The 19,927-nt window shown below is 39.7% G+C and overlaps 1 protein-coding gene across 2 annotated transcripts; it reads left to right on the top strand.

Moving 5' to 3' along the window:
• Window positions 1-994: 994 nt before the first annotated feature.
• On the top strand, window positions 995-19,864 carry MASTL (microtubule associated serine/threonine kinase like). Of its 2 annotated transcripts, XM_039705500.1 has the most exons (13): window positions 995-1,552; window positions 2,081-2,218; window positions 3,736-3,875; window positions 4,618-4,706; window positions 6,121-6,227; window positions 6,536-6,671; window positions 7,385-7,557; window positions 8,731-9,966; window positions 10,783-10,921; window positions 12,384-12,398; window positions 14,171-14,284; window positions 14,372-14,473; window positions 15,915-19,864. In XM_039705500.1, exons 1-13 carry the CDS (start codon window positions 1,007-1,009, stop codon window positions 16,070-16,072), a joined length of 3,093 nt encoding a protein of 1,030 aa, XP_039561434.1. In that variant the 5' UTR covers window positions 995-1,006; the 3' UTR covers window positions 16,073-19,864. The 2 variants fall into 2 exon arrangements, with proteins under 2 accessions (XP_039561434.1, XP_039561440.1); XM_039705506.1 differs by lacking the exon at window positions 12,384-12,398.
• The last annotated feature ends 63 nt before the right edge of the window (window positions 19,865-19,927 follow it).

Here is a 19,927-nt window from a genome sequence, read left to right as displayed (position 1 = left end):
TGCCAGCACAAGAAGCACCCCCCTCCTTTCTCTCAGCTGGATTTTTCCTCTGGCATTGCAGCCCATGAGACACAACTAACATTGCAGAGTTAAATGACAAGCACAAACAAGGATAAATTGTATTTAATAGCATTACAAAAAGCTAATTTAAAACATGTTTTCTGCATTTGCTTATTGAATTGCAGGTATTGCTGGGATCTGTGGGATAGCAGGTCACCTTCACAAGTCACAAGCAAGGTCTCTCTGAGCAGGGTCAGATTGTAAGTGATCTATCTTGGAGCAAAACAAGGGCCTAATAACTAATGTGCTGTGTGAAAGGAGACTCGCTGTTGTGCAGCAATAGCTCTTTGCTGATGCACAGACCGCAACAATTATGATCAGTGTGAACAAAGCATGAACAGCCAAGTTACATGTGAGACCAACATAAAATCAGTAAGGCAAGGGTTAAAAAAGTGACCTAGAACACAGCTGAGAGCAGTAAAACTGGTAAACACTGAGGGCTGTGCAGTGTACACAGAGCAGAAGGCCTGTGCTCTGGGAACAGGAGGGTGGCAGCTGGGTCAGAGTACACTGCAAATGCCATCCCTGCCCCTGCTGTCACATGGGGGGGGGCAGAATGTAGCCATGGAGACACCCAAAATATGGAAACACATTGCGGAACAACCCTGCCTAAGATAAATAGCAGATTAAGTAATCGAGAATTGGTGGGAAGCAACTGACTGCACTAATCTACCGCCCGATCAGCACAGACCCGCCCAGGGAGCGGTTTGCCATGGCTGGCCCCGAAAATGCACAGACAGCGAGCTGTGAGCGGCACGAGTGAGATGGCCGGGGCAGACCTGGCCAGAGAACTGCTCTCTGGCAGACAAGCCCTCCTGGCTGGGCCATTCTGGACACAGGCCTTGAAGCTATTAAGTATGAAAGTGTGAGAAAATCACAGAAAAACAGAATATCCTTGAGCTGAGCTATTAAGTATGAAAGTGTGAGAAAATCACAGAAAAACAGAATGTCCTTGAGCTGGAAGGGACCCATCAGGACCATCGAGTCCAACTCCTGTCCCTGCAAAGGACACCTTCAAGTCTCCCACGAGAATGGGAGGGCAGTACCTGCTCACAGCAAGCTACAACCCAGAGCCAAGCAGGAAAACCTAGGTGCCACCCGAGCAGCGATCAGCCAGCCCAGGCGGGCGGCGTTTTGCAGGGCATGTTCTGAGGGCGGCACAGGGCAGCACCGCGCCCCCCGCCGGCCGGCCATGGTTCTCGCGAGAGCTGCCGTTGCCGTTGGTGACGGCGCGGGCGGGGCCGCTTTGAATCGCGGCGGGCCCGGGGCCGGGCGCGCCATGGCACCTGAGCGGCCCGGGCCCGAGCGGGGCGATGCTGCCAGCGCCAGCCCCAGCGCCGGCCCCAGCGCCGCCGCAGCCGCCGGCTCGACGCGCCTCGAGGTGCCCCGGCCCCCCTCCATCGAGGAGTTCACCATCGTGAAGCCCATCAGCCGCGGCGCCTTCGGGAAGGTGTACCTGGGCCGCAAGGCGGGCCGGCTCTATGCCGTGAAGGTGAGGCGCCGCCGGGCTCGCAGCGCTGCTGCCGGGCAGCCCTGTGCGGGAGAGCGTGGTCCCGCTTCGAGCCCCGGGCTCTCTTTTATAAGGGTTTTAAATAAGGGGGAATAACGGCAAAAACCTTGCCGGGCGCTGTTGGCTTCTCGCTTGTACACCGCTGCCGTGGCTGAGCCCCCTCAGCTGCTGCGGGGGTAAAGCACTGCCTCTGAGAGGATAAATTATAAAAAACGTTCCTGCTGAGTAAGTATTTTAAGAAAACTCAACAAAAACCTGTTGCGTTTTCTGTGTCGTTGCACAAAGGTCTAAAATCTAGGCTTGTTGTTAATAAGAAGCTTGCCAATTATTTGTGCAAACTTGACTTTGTGATTAAAAGGATTATAACAACCGACATAGTACACAAGGAATAGGAAACATAAAAACAGTCATACAAAATAGGCATTGCTCTGCAGAGCTGTATATCTCTATGCAGTTTTATTATGAGCATTTTGAGGTTAAATAATTTGTGTGCTCTGTTTTGTTTTTCAGGTGATGAAAAAAGCAGACATGATCAACAAAAATATGGTTCACCAGGTGCAGGCAGAGAGGGATGCATTGGCTCTCAGTAAAAGTCCTTTCATTGTGCACTTATACTACTCACTTCAGTCAGCAAACAACATCTATTTAGTGAGTAAAAAAATGGCTGTGGCATTTTATGGTAGTCTTGAAAATTGAGCATAAACTGTTGTGATATCTCAAACCATTTTTTTAATGGTATTCCTTAGTCACTTTTACATCTTTCTCAGCATGGTTGAACAAGTAAAGTATTTCTCTTCCTCTGGTGTCTGTGGGTTCTTTCTGTTCATGTTCCCCTCTGTTACAGGAGAAACTTAGAAATTCTAACTGCTCTGTCTTAGAAATATGTAGAAATCTTAGGGAAAACAAGAAATCATTCTAGTCAAGCAGAAGCCAAGTGACTGGAAGATACTCCACGGCTCACTTAAAGGAAATCTACTTATTGCCAGTGCTCAGATTTGGTTGCAGTTGTTGGCCTACATGACAAGATGATAACTGAGTGGCAAAACTAAATGCTGGTCCACACAGAGCACTGTGGAGCACAGCAGGACTTGTTTATGAGTTTATATCCTGCTTCCACATAAGGATTCAGACTGTCTGCAAAGGGTCTGACCCAATTTGTGTGGGTTGCTGTAAGCACACACAGGGAACAGCTTGATGAAATTCTGAGACAAGGTTGCTATGTAAAATCCTGCAGTGCATTTTGAGTGTAAACAAAGGCTTCTTTTTCTGGATCTCTGAACTGCTGCATGGAGTAGAGGACTTCAGGGTGAAGGATTTGTAAAGGAGATGCTAGAATAATGTCTGGATGTGTGTGTGTATGTATATATACATATATGGAAGAATATTCTGTATTGGAATGTAAGTACTGGTGAGATTTCCTGACCAAAACCCCATAAATGCCTTCTTGACATCAAAGAGTGAGTTTCAGAACGCTGCTGAGTTCTATTTTATTTTGAGTATGACTTGGGCCATCATAATGTGTCTGCATAGTTGTCTACTGGTTGTGTGTATTTTTTTTTCACTCTTTTTCACATGTCTTAAATGCACAGTAACACTCACTGCACTTTTGATAGTTTGTACTTACTTCACAAAGTTCAGGTCTTAATTTAATATTGTGTATAAATTATTGCAAGATGAAGTATTGAGGTACTTTGATTTGTATAGAACAGGTGGTCTTTGGCTTCAGGCCTTGAGTTTCACAGGAATGCTTTGCACTTCATTTTCTATACTAGGAAAATATACAATATTAAGCTAAATATAGATTAATATATGAATATAAATATAGGTTAAAATACATAACATTCAATATAGAAATATATAACATTTGTAATATAGAAATTTTTCTGTAGTTAACTCTCAAAAGCTGTAGTCAGCTTTTTAATTAGCTTCTAAAAGTAATCTAGGCAAATAAAATAAGCAAATGGTCTACAGAAAGCTTCATGTCTGCTGTTACATTACACTTTAATTATCCAAGTGAAAAGTATTGTGTGGGAAATGAGGTTTGAACAAAGATACTTCTATCTGCTTCTGCTCTTTGAAACCATATTTTTCTAGCAGTGAAAGTTATTTTATATTTTACTTGTAATTTTGAAATGTGTTTTAAATTTAAAATGCTTGAATGACAGGTGATGGAGTACCTTATTGGTGGAGATGTCAAATCTCTTCTCCATATTTATGGATATTTTGATGAAGAAATGGCTGTTAAGTATATTTCTGAAGCAGCGTTGGCTCTTGACTACCTTCATAGGCATGGAATAATCCACAGGTGATTTTTTTTTCTTACAAATAAGTATTTGGTAGTTTGGGTTTTCTGTGTTTTCACTCTAGCACATAACCATCACCGTTTCATTGTGGCAGCTTCCACAGGCCCTTTATTTTCTAGAGCTCCTGGCAGCTCTTTTTGCACGTGTGCACTGCAGCAATGCTGTGAAACAATGGCTAAAATCAAATCTGTGTGTGCTGAGCACACAGGCCCACACTGCTTTCCCCTGCCAGCTCTTTCCCAGTCCAGTGCTGGATTAGCAGCTGAGATGGTTCAGGAACCCTCTGGGTGCTGCACACATGGGCCTGCCTGTGGGACAAAGGGACACTGATGCTCCCCTATAGTGAGTTCCTTTTGCATTCAGCAATGCTACAGAGAGCACACATGAAAACTCCTGCTGGAGGTTTGCTTGTCACCTGTAGGAGCTGCACATTGGTGAATATTATGATGGTGCTGCTTGTGAAGGACACTTGTGTTGAAGGAGCCTGCAGAAGCACAAAATATGCAGCTGTTGACATGCATGCATGATTTTTACAAAGCCTGAGATGTTTGATGTGCCATGTTTAATGCTAAATATATTTGATTCATTTGATGTGTCCCTCAAACTGGAATCTTCTGCTGGCTAAGAGATGTTACTATTAAACATCTCTAACCAATGTTTTGTATTGAGTGTTTCTGGCCAGTGAACTTTCTTCGTGTTGCTCAGTGCTATTTTTGCTGACTTCAGCTGTATTAATATTTTCAGGGATTTGAAGCCAGACAATATGCTCATTTCTAATCAGGGACATATCAAGTTGACAGACTTTGGGCTTTCCAGAGTTACTCTGAACAGAGGTAAGAGTTGTTTCTCTCCTTTTGATTGTATTAAAATGTATTTCTGCATCACATTTCTGAATATGCTCATTTCTAATCAGGGACATATCAAGTTGACAGACTTTGGGCTTTCCAGAGTTACTCTGAACAGAGGTAAGAGTCCTTTTGTTTATATTAATATGTATTTCTGCATCAAATTTGCATATTCTTGAATACTTCCCATTCCTGTAAAGGGCACCTTTCAATTAAATAAGTGCAAATGTTACAGTAATACCTGATTTCTAGTAGGTGAGTACTGATTAGCTATGTGCTAATAAGGGGTCTGCTCTTAGCATTGCACTTCAGAAGGTAAAATATTTATTTTTCGGGACAAGGGTGTATGAAATACGATCTAGAGCCCTTTCTTTTTAGTGATATGGATTTCAAATTTTTCTGAAGTCCACTAGGAGATTTCAATGGGTGAATGAATTATTCTAGCTTGTTCCTGTTTCTCTGACTACTTCTGGCCTTCAGTTCATGTCTCTCAGTCCTGTATAAATTAATTTCAAATAAATTAACTGGGTCATTCTGATATTAGTTTGAAGGATAAGGGGAAGATCAGCTCAGTGCTTTGGCATGTGAATGTTCTCTTTTCAAGCAGAAAGTACAGCTGAATAGTCATGACTGTCTGGCACAGGCTGCAGATCTTAAGGTGAATAGCCAATTTCTGAGCTGGTTTGTACCTCCTTAGCCAGATCATCCAAACTTACGCTGCACAGCACCAGTTCAGGTTTTTTGAGACAGCTGCTGGAGAGTACATCCTTTTTATATAGTTAAAGGAATGTTGAAATTCACAGTCGGCTAATGGAGTTTGATTCATGATTTTAAGAATATGAAGGAAAATCCTAGGTATTCTGCATTTTTTACTGCTTTAACTGATGTTCTAATGGGACAGGTTACTGTGTCTAGTTGAACATTGTATAAAAGCTTTCAAGCTACTTACTGCTAGTGAGCAAAAAAAAAAGGGTGTCTACGGTTGAATTTTCACCTAGGAAGAATTCTTGTGTAGCTTTTTTGAGATGTCTTTGGGAGTGATGGCAGGTTTGGAATCAAATTTGGTATGCTATTCCACAAGCCATAAGCTGGAACTGCTGCCTAAAAACCAAAGCTGATATCAAATTAGAAAATGTAGTGCTTTTCATGTAGTGTGTTGGACAAGAAATTTGGCTTCTACAACTTCTATATGTATAAATGTATGGATGTATAAGAAAAAACACCTTGTGTTAAGAATGTACAGGTGAGTCTTCAGTTGGACTTCATTTGTATATTTGTTGAGTATGTAACTAAATTTTTTCTTTGCCTTCATTAAACTTAAGTAAATGTCTGCAACTTTGCCTTTGTTAAATATCAAAATGGAAACCTGATCTATTTGATTTTGGGTTTTTTCCTTCTGTAGAGATAAATATGATAGATATCCTTACTACCCCATCAATGGCAAAGCCAAAACAGGACTACTCACGTACTCCAGGACAATTGTTGTCTCTTATCAGTTCTCTGGGCTTTGTAAGTAAATGTTCACTTCTTTGAAGTATTTAATTTTACTTTATTTAATATCTTAAATTCAATAGTTGGCATGAGAAGGCTATTCTTGTATCTCTTTTGCCAGCTGCTAGAATGACTTGTGATATGTTTAGAGTACTTTGGAATTCTGATGTGATTATCTTGGGCTTCTGAATTGTTGACTTTTAATAGGCATGGCCAAGCTCCAATGCAAACATCATAAAGAATGGGTGACGTTACACTCTCAGTTCTGGATTGAGAATTTGTTCAGACTCCATTAACTTTTAACTGTGCTTCTTTCTGCTTGTTAGTACACTCCTCCTGTAGGAATGAAAGCGCCAGGGCACAAATCGAGTCCAACATCTGACAGTCCGCATGGAGCGGTTTCTCCTGTATCTGTGGCCCAAAAGGAAAATACCCCTCTTTCAACTAAACTGTTCAAAACACGTGAGTATACCAGGCCTTGTGCTGAGGAATACTCTGGCTGTAAGGTTGTAGTCTTTTAATTTTGTGTGAGTAGTTTGGACCCACTTCATAAAAGGTGGGATTCTATTGGTGCCTTGCTCTTCACCATTTCTGCAGTGCTTTACATATGGCATGTTTTCACCTGCACTATTTCTGTCATCTTCTAAAGTGGTTTTGTTTGACTGGATTTTTTCAAATCATGACCCCAGAATTCAAAATTGCCCTTTAACATTTCATGGAGATAGTGTCAGTTCTTGACATACTTTCAGTGGAAATTGTTAAATGTAGCAATGTATGCTTTCATTTAAATTGTCTTCTCATGCTGCTTTCTCATTTCTAACCCAAAATGAGAAAGAAGGCTACTATGCTGCTAATGTTTGTACTGCTTTTACTTTCTTGGCAAGTTCCTAATTCAAAAAATGTGTAAATTGACTATGCAAGAAAGATGACACTCATTTCTAAGCCAAAATGAGAAAGAAGGCTACTATGCTGCTAATGTTTGTACTGTTTTTACGTTCTTGGCAAGTTCCTAATTCAAAAATGTATACATTGACTATGCAGGAAAGATGACCAGAGAAATTGTTGTCAACATAGCTTTCCTTAGATTCCTTTGATGTGAAAGCTTAACATAGTACGAAGTCAGTCAGTATATGTTGCCTGTTTGTATCAACATTTGAATTTTTTTTTCTCTTAAGATCTGGATAATTCTCAATTAACACCTGTGATGCCAGCGAGGAGTTTAACTCCTACTCTGCTTCAGTCAAGAAACAGGTTTGGTGCCTCCAGTGTCAGCAGTCAGTCTCACACACACCTGTCCAGTGTGGAATCAGAAAACTGGAGCAGCCCCAGGTGCGGGAAAGGTGTAGAGGTCAGGACTGTTCCATCTTCCCACTCTTTTTTTAAGTTTCCCACTCTAATTTTAAGTTCCATCTTAAAATTAGTTTGTACTCGTGTATGCAAATGTCTTCTATTTACTTACTTGCCTCAGTTATTTCAAGTATTGAGAAACTTTCCTACAGTAGAAGGAGCAGGGGTTGGAATTTGTTGAGTAGGATTTTGGGTCAAACTGATATAACCTTTTCCTTCAAACAAATGTTAGTCCTTTGCAATAGAACAGGAGAAGAAAATGCTATTGAGCCTGCAGCAAAGGAGTGAAAGAGAAGGCTTCACTGACCATTACTGGTTTAGCCCTATCCTGCACAGGGTGGCACTGCTGGGAGCAGTGGCTTTTTAGAAGCTGACCTTGTCCCTATACCTTTACTTGCTCAGCATTGTGAGCAAAAGAATTTCTTTAAAAGACAGAACGTGGGAAAACAATAAAATCACTTCAAGCTTCTACTAACTGTTAAACTGAAAAGTTTAGGGCTTTTATTACTGAAGGGTTTTGTATCAACTAATCTAACACTAATAATTATAGCTGATAATATTTTATCCTATTTAAATGTATTCTACACAAACCTAAAAGAAAATGTTGCTGTGCTATGTAGATCCTTGTCATGATTCCTATTTAGAGCATACAGAACAACTTACATTTAAAACAATTTATTATTCTGTATCTATCTGTTTCTTAGGCCTTGGTTTTAGTATTGTGTTATCAAAACATTAGGAGTATCAGATTTTCCTTTTGTCATCTCTGAAGTGTAATATACCACAGGGGGTATTATAATGGGGTTCTTTCCTTTGGGCTTTTTTGGAAACTGAAAACTTCTGTAGCTTAACTTCTTAAAATAAAATCACAAATACAGCATCAATTGCTCTATTTTTTCATCCTTTGGAATTTAAAAATGTCATTTTCTATTGTATTATAGTAAGCTTATTTTATGTTCTTAAAAGAAGTCAAATTGCCAAGTTATGCCTTATGTGGTTTTGGTTTTTTTATATTTTGAAGTTTGGTTTTTCACTAGTAGTAGTTAGAATGAGTAAGGCTTGCAAATCTGCATTTCATTATGGAGGCTGTAATGAAGTATTTAAAATTAAACATTTCTATAATGCTGTAATCATATTTTCTTGATACTCAAAACTTAATGTGCTTTTTTTGCAGCAAAGTGAAGATGAACCTTGTTCTACAACATGCAAAACCAGTAACAGTGGGTCAGCTCTCCCTTCAAATGCTATGTTGCCAAATAGCAAAGGTGTGGAAGTTTTAAAGAAGAAAGAACTTGAGTCTGCCATTTCTCCCATTGCCAGCAGTGAGTCTGGCAGTAGGCAGAAGTTGGGAAATGAATGTTTGGATATAACAGATACTCCTGTGAGCACTCTGGATGTGAAAGGCGTAGTAAGAAAGTGTATTTCTGAAAATAAGATTTGGAAAGAAAAAGTCTTTGTAAATAAAAGAGAGATGATTTATGAAACAGCAGAGTCTTCCAGACTACAACAGTCACTTTCAAGGCAGAATGAGCCTGTCAAAGAGGAAGTAATGTTTGAAAAGCCAGGTGTAAAAAGAAGCTTTGAATCAGTTGACACTAGTCCTTGTCAGGAACTTAACTATTTTAAAAAAAGCAATGCAGAATATAAACGTGGCTGTCAGATCTCAGAATTTCCAGGAAACAAAGGGACAGGTTTGACAACAGAAATTCAGTCCTTAATGCTTTGTAATGATGGATGCCTATGTGACACCTGTGAAAGCAAGGAAGAAGTAAAGAGTTTTATTTGTAACCAGGAAACAGTAGAAAGATCGCTTACTCCAACTGTAGCTAAAAATCTTATGTGTGATCTGGATGCAGACTGTGGAAAGGATGATGAAAAGGAGTACATGAACTCAAGTTTTTTAGTCACTGACGATGAAAAACCTTTAGATGTCTTCAGTGCAGATTCTGACTTACTTCCTGAAGTGTCTGTTACAGAAAGCCAGCTAGAAAAACAGCTTTTAGATTTGGACAGAAGTGTTAAAGACCTCTCCTTTGAGGAACCAAAACCTGAAGGTGTGCAAATAACATCACCAGAGTCCCAAGATGCCTCACAGTATGGCGAGAAGGCACATACAGTGCCTTCTGCAAGGACATTACATCAGAAAAAGGATAATGATCAGAAACACATGGAAGAAACTTACCTTGACACAGTATCTTCTCCTTCAGAAAAGATGAAGGAAGCTCTGAGTCTCTTAAAAAAAAATGCTGTTGTTTTTCGGAGTTATAATAGTCCGATCAATCTATCCAATATATCTGAACCATGCAGCATGGCTTCCTTAGATATAATGGATCTTTCACCTGCTTGCAGTGGCTCTTACCCAACAGCTCTCACTCCATTACAGAAAGGAAGATCATATCAGGTCTATCAGGTAGGTAAGGACATAGATAGAAACTTTTTATATGCATTGGACATTAGGGACCTGAAATTATTTCAGTGGTAAATTTCGGGAAAACTCAAGTAGTTTGAGGTAGTCTGTCAAAATGATCTCTGTTGACAGGGTTTCACTTGCTGCACTTGTGTGGCCAAAATTACAGTATCTGTAAGAATTTAGCAGTAGCTTTATGTTCACTGGTTTGCCTTTGGCTCAACATGCACTGATTGTCCATCTCTGAGAAATCTTTGCTGTTAGAGTGAACTGATTGAAAAAAGCCTGTGCTGTTTTGTCTCATTCTGCTCCTAGTGCAGTGTCGTATTTTCTGTGAGCAGTTATAGGTTTCCTAATGTAAAGGGAAGTCTTTGATTTATTTTTTTTTCTGATTTTTTTTTTTGTTTTCTGCACTCTTCCCAAGACAGTGAATGCAGTTCAGCTGCTGGTAACTGCCATTGTACCTTCTGCTTTTTTTTTTTTTTTTAATCTTGTTAAAAGTGGTGGTGTAATGTATTCTGTCAAGTGCCAGTTACAAGCCTATTACAAAGATTGATGTGAACAGTGATAGCTGCTGGCTGTGACACTGGAAGAAAAACTTAAGGAAAAGTTTCTCAAGGAGTAGGCATCTTTATGCTTCAAGACTAATGGGATAAAGCAATGGAAGCACATTTCACACATGCTTTTCAGGGAATGTTTTGTGACTTGTTCTTGGCTTGAACTTAAGTATCAATTATTACATCTGTGACTAAACCTGGAGATGGGGAGTTTCTGAGCTGCTTTTGTTTGACACCTGCAGTCCCTGTCCCATCTTTTCAGACCCCGTACCGAGGGGATGCTGGCACTCCGTACCGGACTCCAAAGAGCGTTCGCAGAGGAGCTGCCCCCGCGGAAGGCGAACGCATCCTGGGGACCCCAGACTACCTGGCACCTGAGCTGCTTCTGACACAGCCTCATGGTAAGGCAGACCAGCCATCTGCCAGTACTTGAAAGGTGGTACCTTGACATTTCTAAATGTCTGTAGAACTGTAAACCCTTCAAGCAATAAGATTGGGAATTCTTAAAAAAAAGCTAGTGCTAAGCTTTTGCCATCATGAGTGGCTGTGCTTTCTTCAGCTGCTCCTTCCATTCCTTTACTGCTTTCTCATAACCAGAGGTTTTGGTTGTCCACCAGCAGGCTTCCTGCCAATCAGCATTGGAAGCTGCTTTGGCAGCCTGAGACTTGTATGTTGCTTAAGAGTTACAACTTGGTCATCCTAACTGCCCTTAAAGATTCTTTGGGATGGGAAAGGGGGAATTTAGTGAAATTTTAGAGTGAAAGGCTTAAGCTTCCAGTTATTTTTAGAATGTCTTCTGTGTTTATTGATAATTAAGTGTTACGTGAAGTCAGACAATTTTATGAAGTTGCCCTAAAATCAGTTACTGAGTTGAGTGACCTCATGAAACACTCCAGACATCTGACAGGCTCTTCTGTATAAGGATGCAGTAATAACTATCAAATTTTTGGAGGTTGGTTTTTTGGGTTGGTTTGTTTGTTTTCAAAATACTATACTAAAATAGCGCAACTTTGAAGGACATAAATTTTTGTCTCATTCTGAGGTCCACTGAGATTAACAAAAAGTCTGAAATAGTTTTCTGCTAACATGCAAGAAGGATTAACAAAAATTAAATGCAATGTATCTATCTCTAATACAGTTGTTTATGTATAATTGCATTTTATTTCCATCCCAAAAGTATACTACTATTTTGTAGAGCTGCAAGTCTTGGAAACATTATGTGAGAGACCCTAATTGAGAAATAGTGATTACTATCCTGTGGAGCAATAAAATTCTGCTCATATAAATTAACTAAAACTCTATTAAGAGATTTTACAATTTAACAGTAAAAACTGAAAATACTAAACATAAGTGGTTGTTGTTTTGCACTTCCATTTAGGATTCCTGGATATCTGGCAGATGTTAAAACTGGGTAATATTTTGGAAATGTAATCAGTGCTAGTTCGACAATGTGAAACTTGGTCACAGGGTGATTTCTCTGTGGTTACTGGGTTTTCAGGACTTCAGTGAAAACTTGCAGAGTCTGGGGTTTGTGTCAGGAAATTACAAGTCTCCCATTACCTTCAGTGAAGCCAGGGTTTTTGGAACTCCAAAATTTCCCTGACTAAATATTTCACATGTTGAGCTGTTTGTAAATGTAGTTTTAATCCTAAATTAATCATGTTACATAACTATTTTATTTTTGTTTCTAACTTAGGAAATATGGCAATGTTAAATCTTATTGTGGAATACTACCTTAGGGGAAAAAACCTTAATTCCTATGCCTTTGGAGAATCATACTTGATATTCAATGTTTGTATTTGTTATGGGGTTTTTTGGGGGCAATAATTGTAATATTTTACTTCATTGTCTTTTCATATGCAGGGACTCTGATCTCTGGTGAGTTTTCTGTATTCTGTGCAGAGCTGAAGTGCTCAGCATAACTGAACAGTCAAAGTATAACCAGATCACAGTTTCTGAGAACATTGTTTGTGTGAACAATGTTTCTGTATAGAAAGACATGTCCAATATGCCTCCACATAAAAATGTGTGATGCTTGCACAGTAAGGAAACATCATATCAGTGTGACTAAGCTATCAGAAATCACACATGTAAACATGTACTTCAGAAGGAAAGTCAGCATTCTGAAATTGTTTAACAGGAGGTAAAGCCAGAGACACTTTTTCTCATTGCTCCCTTTCACTTTATTGCAGTCATTCTGATTTACTTTGCCTATGGGTGAAGAAGGTTCAGGTGCTGAAGATCTGGTGTTACTGCTTCTTGCTTCAAATCAAAGAACATCCCATGTTGGAAGGGACCCACAAGGATCACTGAGTCCAATTTGTGTCCCTGCCCAGGACAGCCCCAAGAGTCACAGCATGTCCCTAAGAGCACTGTGCAAATGCTTCTTGAACTCTGCCAGGCTTGGTGCTGTGACCATTCCCTGGGGAGCCTGTTCCAGTGCCCAGCCACCTTCTGGGTGGAAAAGCTTTTCTTAATATTCCATCTTAACCTGCCCAGCACAGCTTCATGCTGTCCTTGGGTCCTGTTCAGCAGGAATATGGTAAAAGTTAATGTCACTTTAGTTAGACTTTGTGTGGGAAGAATTACTGCTGAAACCTGGTTATACCTTGTTCAGGTTGTGATCTTATTAGACTTTGACTGGAGCTGGGAGTGTTTTACTGAACATGCAGGTACCCTTAACCACAGTGGATGTGAACTCACCGCTTTGATGCGCTTCGCTGGGTGGGCGCTCTGACCGCTGTTAGGAGCTGCTAAAGTGTACTCCATTACTGGTTAAACACCCTGGTTTTCAGCATTTCTGAACTTCACAGCAGTCTTTGTGAAATGGCTCAAAACATTCATTTGCTTGGAGGTGTCTTAGGCTTCTTTTTCTATGCCAAAAAAGCCAAGATTAATTATCTTTCAAAGGTTTTTTAAATTTTTTTTAACAGCAGTTGTGGCATCTGTTCTTTATACGGTGGAGTGGGCATGGCTTGAAGATGCAGGAAGCTTAGGATGCATGCAGTGGTGTCTGGGATTGCTTTGCCTGCTGGTTTCAATGTATATTAATATGAGAGATTGGCAAAAAACCCTGGAATGTGGGAAACCAGAACTATTTAATAACAAAGCAGCGATAGCTAGTAACTACATATTGCCCCAGCCAGTTCAGTGTAATAGAAGGTAATGCCAGCTTCATGTGTGCTGGCTCGTTTTTGCAAGATGTCTTCATGATTTTCATCATAATCTAGACAGAAATGAAGTTCAATAGTCTGAAGCTTTGGAGACTTTGTAAAGAACTGAGAGAAGGGCACAGGTGGCAACATGGACCACTCAGCTCTAGTCATGAGGCATCTATTTCTTATCACAAAACAATCTCTTGGAGAAGTTAGCTCCTGGATTCTCTGTGATGGGAGTTGATAATTAGATTGTTACTAAGAGCCCCCTTGTCTTTGTCAGTAAACCCCAGTGTTACCTATAATGAATTAAGGAGCAGAGTGGCTTTAGAAAACCTTCTAATATATTTTTAATCTGCATGAATATTAAACAACTTGTCTCTTCATAATTTTCAAGCAACTTGCAGAATTTAAACACTCTTCAGCTTTTGCTAATCTTTAACTCTTTGCAAATAACATTTTTGTAAGTGTAATTATGTGGGTTTATTTTACCAGGTTCTGCTGTAGACTGGTGGGCCCTTGGAGTTTGTCTGTTTGAGTTTCTAACTGGAATTCCACCTTTTAACGATGAAACACCAACACAGGTCTTCCAAAATATTTTGAAAAGAGGTAATCTGTTTCAGTAATTAGGGTAAGTACGTATTTCCAATATTTGTTTTATAGTTTGAATTACCAACTCAACTCTTATCTTTGTAGATATTCCCTGGCCTGAGGGTGAAGAAAAGCTGTCTGATAATGCCCAGAATGCAATAGATCTTCTTCTAACAATTGACACTACTAAGAGAGCTGGACTGAAGGGTTAGTATTAAAAATGTTCTTTACAACTAATTGCAGATTTTTAAGTGGTGATCTCCTCCTCCTGAAATTTAGGCTGATAAACTTCAATGCCTCACTAGGTTCCCTGTATTGCACCACAGCACTTAACAAGTTGTGGTATTTTCTGTATTTCTTGTGAGGTTTTTCCCTTTTGAACAAGGTAGTTCTGGGGCTGGATTGTTTTGTTGGTTATTAATTTTTTTAATTGAACTTCTGTTTTACTTTACTGCTGTTCTGCTATGCATTTTTATTATTGGACATCTGATATACCAAAGTTCTCTCTTATCTAATAGGTATTTGGAATTTTTAACCTAAATGACATTGGGAACCTTGATTAAAAGTTGATAGTTTGGGAGAGAAGCCTCCTACAACAAACAGTTAATTTAGAGAGAGCAGTTTTTTCTTAGGAATCAGCCTGTCTTTGCTGAATGCATAGGAGAATACAAAGCTGGACAATATATACTGTACAAAATCTACCCTTTTTTTCCCTTGTGGAAGGGCTTAAACACTGGCTGTTGTTAACAGTGACTATGCTTTTGTTTAAAAAAAGGTTGATAATGGAAAGAAATTTAGAGTGAGATATTTTGGAAACACAGAAAGTAATCTTATGAGAACTGTTCAGGAAATCACTAGAGAAGGAATTTACTACAGAAATGCTTTCACATGCAGAGTAAATGCTAGAAGCTGAAATCAAGCCAAATTAAAATAGAGAAGGCATGAGATTATGAATGAAGATTATTATGTCAACAGAGAATGCTGTGGTTTTGATAGTTCCCAAAAGCAATTTGAAGGTGTTTTGCCTTCAAGTTATTGTCTTTATTTCTGGATTTATTTCCTGTCAAGGGCAGAATTTTAAAATAGATGACATAATGGTTTCTTCCTATCTGAGCTTCTTTGAAATTTATTCTTTGTCAAGATTTACAACTGTATCTGGCCTCTTTGTCCAATTTACAGTCCACTGAAGTGAAGTTAGATGAGTAGTTTTCAGGACAGCCATAAAGTTTTTCTTGTACCTAGGTTTCCATAACTGTCATCTTCTCTCCCCTCTCCCAAATTTGTGTTCTTCCTTTTATCACTATAGCATGAAGCCTTTTGTACTGGGAAATCCCAGTTACGTTGTTGTAGTGCTGTGCTTCTCTAAATTCAGTCTTTCTGGGTAAGAGCAGCTTTCAAGCTGCTTTTGGCTCAGTGGAACTGTATGGAACAGCTTCCCTGGATGGGGGTGGCAGCTACTTGTCCTGCCAAGAGTTTGATCCTACTAAAGTTGGGGGTAATCAAAGCCCAATTGCAATTTGCACTTTTATGAACTTCTAGAAAAAGGAATATAGAGCAAATCTACTGACAGTTATAGATGAGGGAACAAAGTGACTATGGGGCTTGGACAGAAGGAAGTTTCTAATGCTTATGTGAACTTCTGTTTCAGAACTGAAGCATCACCCCCTCTTTCATGGGGTGGACTGGGATAATCTCCAGAACCAAACCATGCCATTTATACCTCAGCCAGATGATGAGACTGACACCTCTTACTTTGATGCTAGAAACAATGCTCAGCACCTGACTGTGTCTGGATTTAGCTTATAGCATCAAGACAAGTGAACATTCTCCATGGTTTTGCACATTTACAGGTTGTCTTGTAACCCTAGTTTGGTCTTGACTAAGTTTCCTTGCTGAATTTAGTGTGTTTCAAGTTACCAGTCTATTTTTATTATAGCCTTCTTTATTCTAAAGTGAAACTACTGTATGAAACTGGTATCAAGTGCCTTTGTGCTACTTGTTATCTCACTGCACCTTACCAAGAGGCCAGAGCATTGTGTTTCTTGGACCTAATAATTCTTGGCAATAATGGGGCTCTTTAATAGTAATTAAATATTCCAGTTAGGAACTGTAGCATTATTTCCCAGCTAAACATAATAGGGAAAGTATATAAAGGAATTGTAACTGTATCTAATTAATAATTTACCTATTGGCAGCTCAGTGTGGTGGCAAGCTGCTTTGGGAGCAGTCCTGTCTGAGCAGTGTGAATATATATCCACTGTGAAAAACTGGTCATTTCTGTGCAAGGTGGAAAATTGAAAGCTTAATGCAGCATTGCAAAGTCTTGTCTTCTGTTTGTCCTATTCCCAGGAAGGGATGGGAAGATACAATGATATTCCAAGTTAATTTGGCTGCAGGTGGCACGTGAGACTGGCAGGAGTTCCTGTGGTTATTATCCTGTCCTAGAGAAATGGGGCAGGGAGAGGAGACTTGGGGCAAGTCTGTGGAACAAATGCTCTGCTTAAATTGTTGTGTTGTAACCCCTTGGGCTGTAGGAAGCTGGCTGAACATACATTTTAGCAGTTACTGGTTTTACACAGAAAATGCCCAGTGTGTGTGTGTGCTCCCTTGTGTCAGATGACAAGTGACAGGTGATTTTTTGTTTTCTAACAAGTAGTATTCATACTGAAGCTGCCAAATATTAAAGACTACAATATATTGTAGGCTAACAGACTGTTCTGTAAACTCACAGCCAGAGTTTGGATTTTGACTAGAATATAAGATAGAAGTGTATATTCTGTATAAACCTAAATTAGGGGGAAGTATATTTAAATTTATCTTTAAATGCAATACAAATCTTGTGTCTGCTAGGTTTTAGAGGTTTATTTGTAGATAATTCTGTTTAAATACTCTTCAGTATTTTTCTTGCATATGTGTCTCTAACTTAAAGAAGATTTTAATTTTTTCAGCTTAATACATATTAGATAAAGATCATTTGTGCTAGATGGTGTTACCAGCCAAGGGCCATGTGCCAGAAGCCAAGCATTTTGCCAGTGATTTTTGCCAAGTGCCTTTTGGTTTCATGAACTGACTCTTTTTGTAGCAGTAGTGAGTTGTCCCTTCATTACCCTGCTTCCTGCAAGACAAGCTTTATTGATGGAATTCTGATCAAATAGTGCCAGCTCCCTGCTGTCCCTTCAGTTTGCTGGGAAAGAAATGGGAATGGTGAAGAAAAAGGAAGTTTCCTAGAAACCTAAAGAGAGCTGATTTCTAACACCTCAGAATGACCAATCCCAGCTCTTGGTGGTGGTAACTCAATTTTGTGAAACAGAATCTTGGCAACTTGTAAAACATGCAGTGAATCTCACTCAATTTGCTTAGTTTCAGAGAACTTCTAAATTGTTCAGTCACACTGCAATTATTACATGATGGAAAAGGTGCAAACAAATGCACTACTGAAGCAGTATTCATAGACAACATTCTCTGAAGGTGATGAGAAGTTCTTTAGTGGTTTTCCTGTGTACAGTTAGAATACATAAACTGGGGTAGGAAGGTACCTTAATCACTGGTATTTTATGCAATTTATTCTTCCATTTCTAGTAATCTAATTTAAGAAAGCAAATCTTAAAAGAATTAACTATGATTACATGTCAAAGAAATAAGAAACTGAACACCAGAACAGCTCTTTGTCTTCAGTACTTTACAAATGGTTACATCTGCTCCCATTTGGCAGTATAACACACTCCCATCAAGGTGGAAGAAATTTGTTGCACTGGTATAATCTTCTTTAACCCCTTGAAATAGTTCTTAAACATCTACAAGGTTAATGTAAGCTTCTGTAAAAATCTAATGCTAAAAGAAAATTGTGGCGTTTCTACTAGTTGATTAATGCAAAAACACAGAATTAACACAAAACCATTGATTAATACAAAAACATAGAATCTGTAGAACAGTAAATTGGCCAATTGACAAATCTGAATGTTTAATATATAAAGTTATCACTACACTGCTGTATGAAATTTAAATTTCACACAATTAGCCCTGAAAATATTGCAATATCCTGTTCTATTCATTATCTTGCATTTATCCTGGTTATAGCAAACATGAATTTGAAGGTCAGATGTTGAATGTTGAGATTTGTGATGTGGTTTTATTTGTTGTGGGGCGTTTTGTTTGGTGGGACCTTTTTATCTTTTGTAAAAAGATGAATGCTAGCTTTATTGTTCAGCATGGAATTCCTTGTCAACTTAGTCCCACTGGTTTTGTCCCACTTGTTGCTTGACTTGTAATACTGCAGGTAGAAGTTTAAAAGGTATAATGTAGTAGCAGGAATAGATCAAGTGTTTCTTGTTAGTGAAGATCTGCAAACAACAGTGCAGGCTGGCAAAAGTTCCTGATCCTTAGAAGCTGTGCAATACCATTTGGCAAGTCCTCCAGCTGTTACATGGTGCTCCCTGAAGGCCTAAACTTTATGTGCATAACCTACACATGAACTCTGTAGCTTCCAGGTTATCTTGGGAGACTGTTTATCAGCCATTAGCACAGTCCACCTGAAAACTGCTGGAAGACCAGTGTTGTTGGGCTCACCTACACATGGGGCAGTGTCTGGGGGCCAAGGTGCTGAAGTGCTGCCATGTGTTGTTGAGCTCAGAGATTCCAGTTTAAGCATGACTGGGTTTGCCACATGTTAACTCTGGCAATAAAATGCATTCTTTTCCTCTCTACTTCATTCTCTAAAAGTTCACTTTGCACTTACTTCAAAATTCATGCTTCAAAAATTCACTTTACTTTTGTGTAAATATATAAAATAAAATAGTGCAGTTATGCTTCTCCATCTTGTTTTTCTTTTGTGTTACTTTTGCCTCTGCTGGGAGTGTGGCAAAGGGATTTTTACACAAAGAAACCCTGAGTGCTTCCCACTACCTCAGCAAAGGCAGTGATTTTTAAGCAAGGAAATAGCTATTACTTTCAGTACAGGTCTGTATGCCCTTCATTTGGCTCATAACCTGCTAGCCCCTGCCTGGAAGCCTTAGTACCAGCTGCATTGTGCACTGGAATGGCAGGAGAGCAAAGTCCTGAGCGAGCCTGTGACTCCTGCAGGCTGTGAGTCTCCTCTGCATAACTCACGTGAGTCAAGAAGGGATGGTGGCTCCATCTCAGCACCTGCTGTGCTGCCACAGCACCAGAGCAGAAGCAGCAGAGCCCTGAGGATGCTGCACCACGCTCATACTTGGACCCAGCTCTGCTTCCATGCTCTCAGCTGAGCAGCTCTGAGGGGATGGAGTGTCTAATCTGGTTTGATACGGGGCAAACTGCAGAGCAAACATCTGCCTTTCAGGTGAAGCCTGATTTGCTGCAGGAAACCAGGCTGATGTTTTCTTCACAAGTGCAGTTTGGGGCTGGGTCTGGCCCTTTGCAGTATGCAGAACTGATTAGGCTCCCAGCCCTCCTGCAGACAGCACAGGCTGAAGCTATGTGTGCCAGCTCCGAGCTCCAGCCACCTGCTGTGTCTCTTTGTACCTGGGCAAATGATAAAAAAACCAAAACAACCAGTTTTCCTTAGATTTAAGCTGAATTAAATACCTGCCAACTAGGAATCTGTTCAATTTATGGTGAGTTTGAGTTACAAGTGAATTTTTACTCAAGTGACATTATTTCGTATTACCACTTTCAGGTTTTGAC

Source organism: Passer montanus, unplaced genomic scaffold (assembly GCF_014805655.1).
Source record: "Passer montanus isolate IOZ18808 unplaced genomic scaffold, ASM1480565v1 scaffold10, whole genome shotgun sequence".
In the NCBI taxonomy this organism is placed as follows: Eukaryota; Metazoa; Chordata; class Aves; order Passeriformes; family Passeridae; genus Passer; species Passer montanus.
Note: the sequence above shows the minus strand (reverse complement) of the source record. Positions and strands in the feature narration are given on the sequence as shown.

What these genes read in the sequence shown, in the direction of transcription:
- MASTL (XM_039705500.1), top strand. Translation starts at nt 1,007, where the DNA reads ATGTCCTTGAGCTGGAAGGGACCCATCAGGACCATCGAGTCCAACTCC. An exon ending in AACTAAACTGTTCAAAACAC is followed by an intron (nt 6,672 to 7,384) that starts GTGAGTATACCA and finishes TTTTCTCTTAAG; the next exon opens with ATCTGGATAATTCTCAATTA. An exon ending in CCAAAATATTTTGAAAAGAG is followed by an intron (nt 14,285 to 14,371) that starts GTAATCTGTTTC and finishes TTATCTTTGTAG; the next exon opens with ATATTCCCTGGCCTGAGGGT.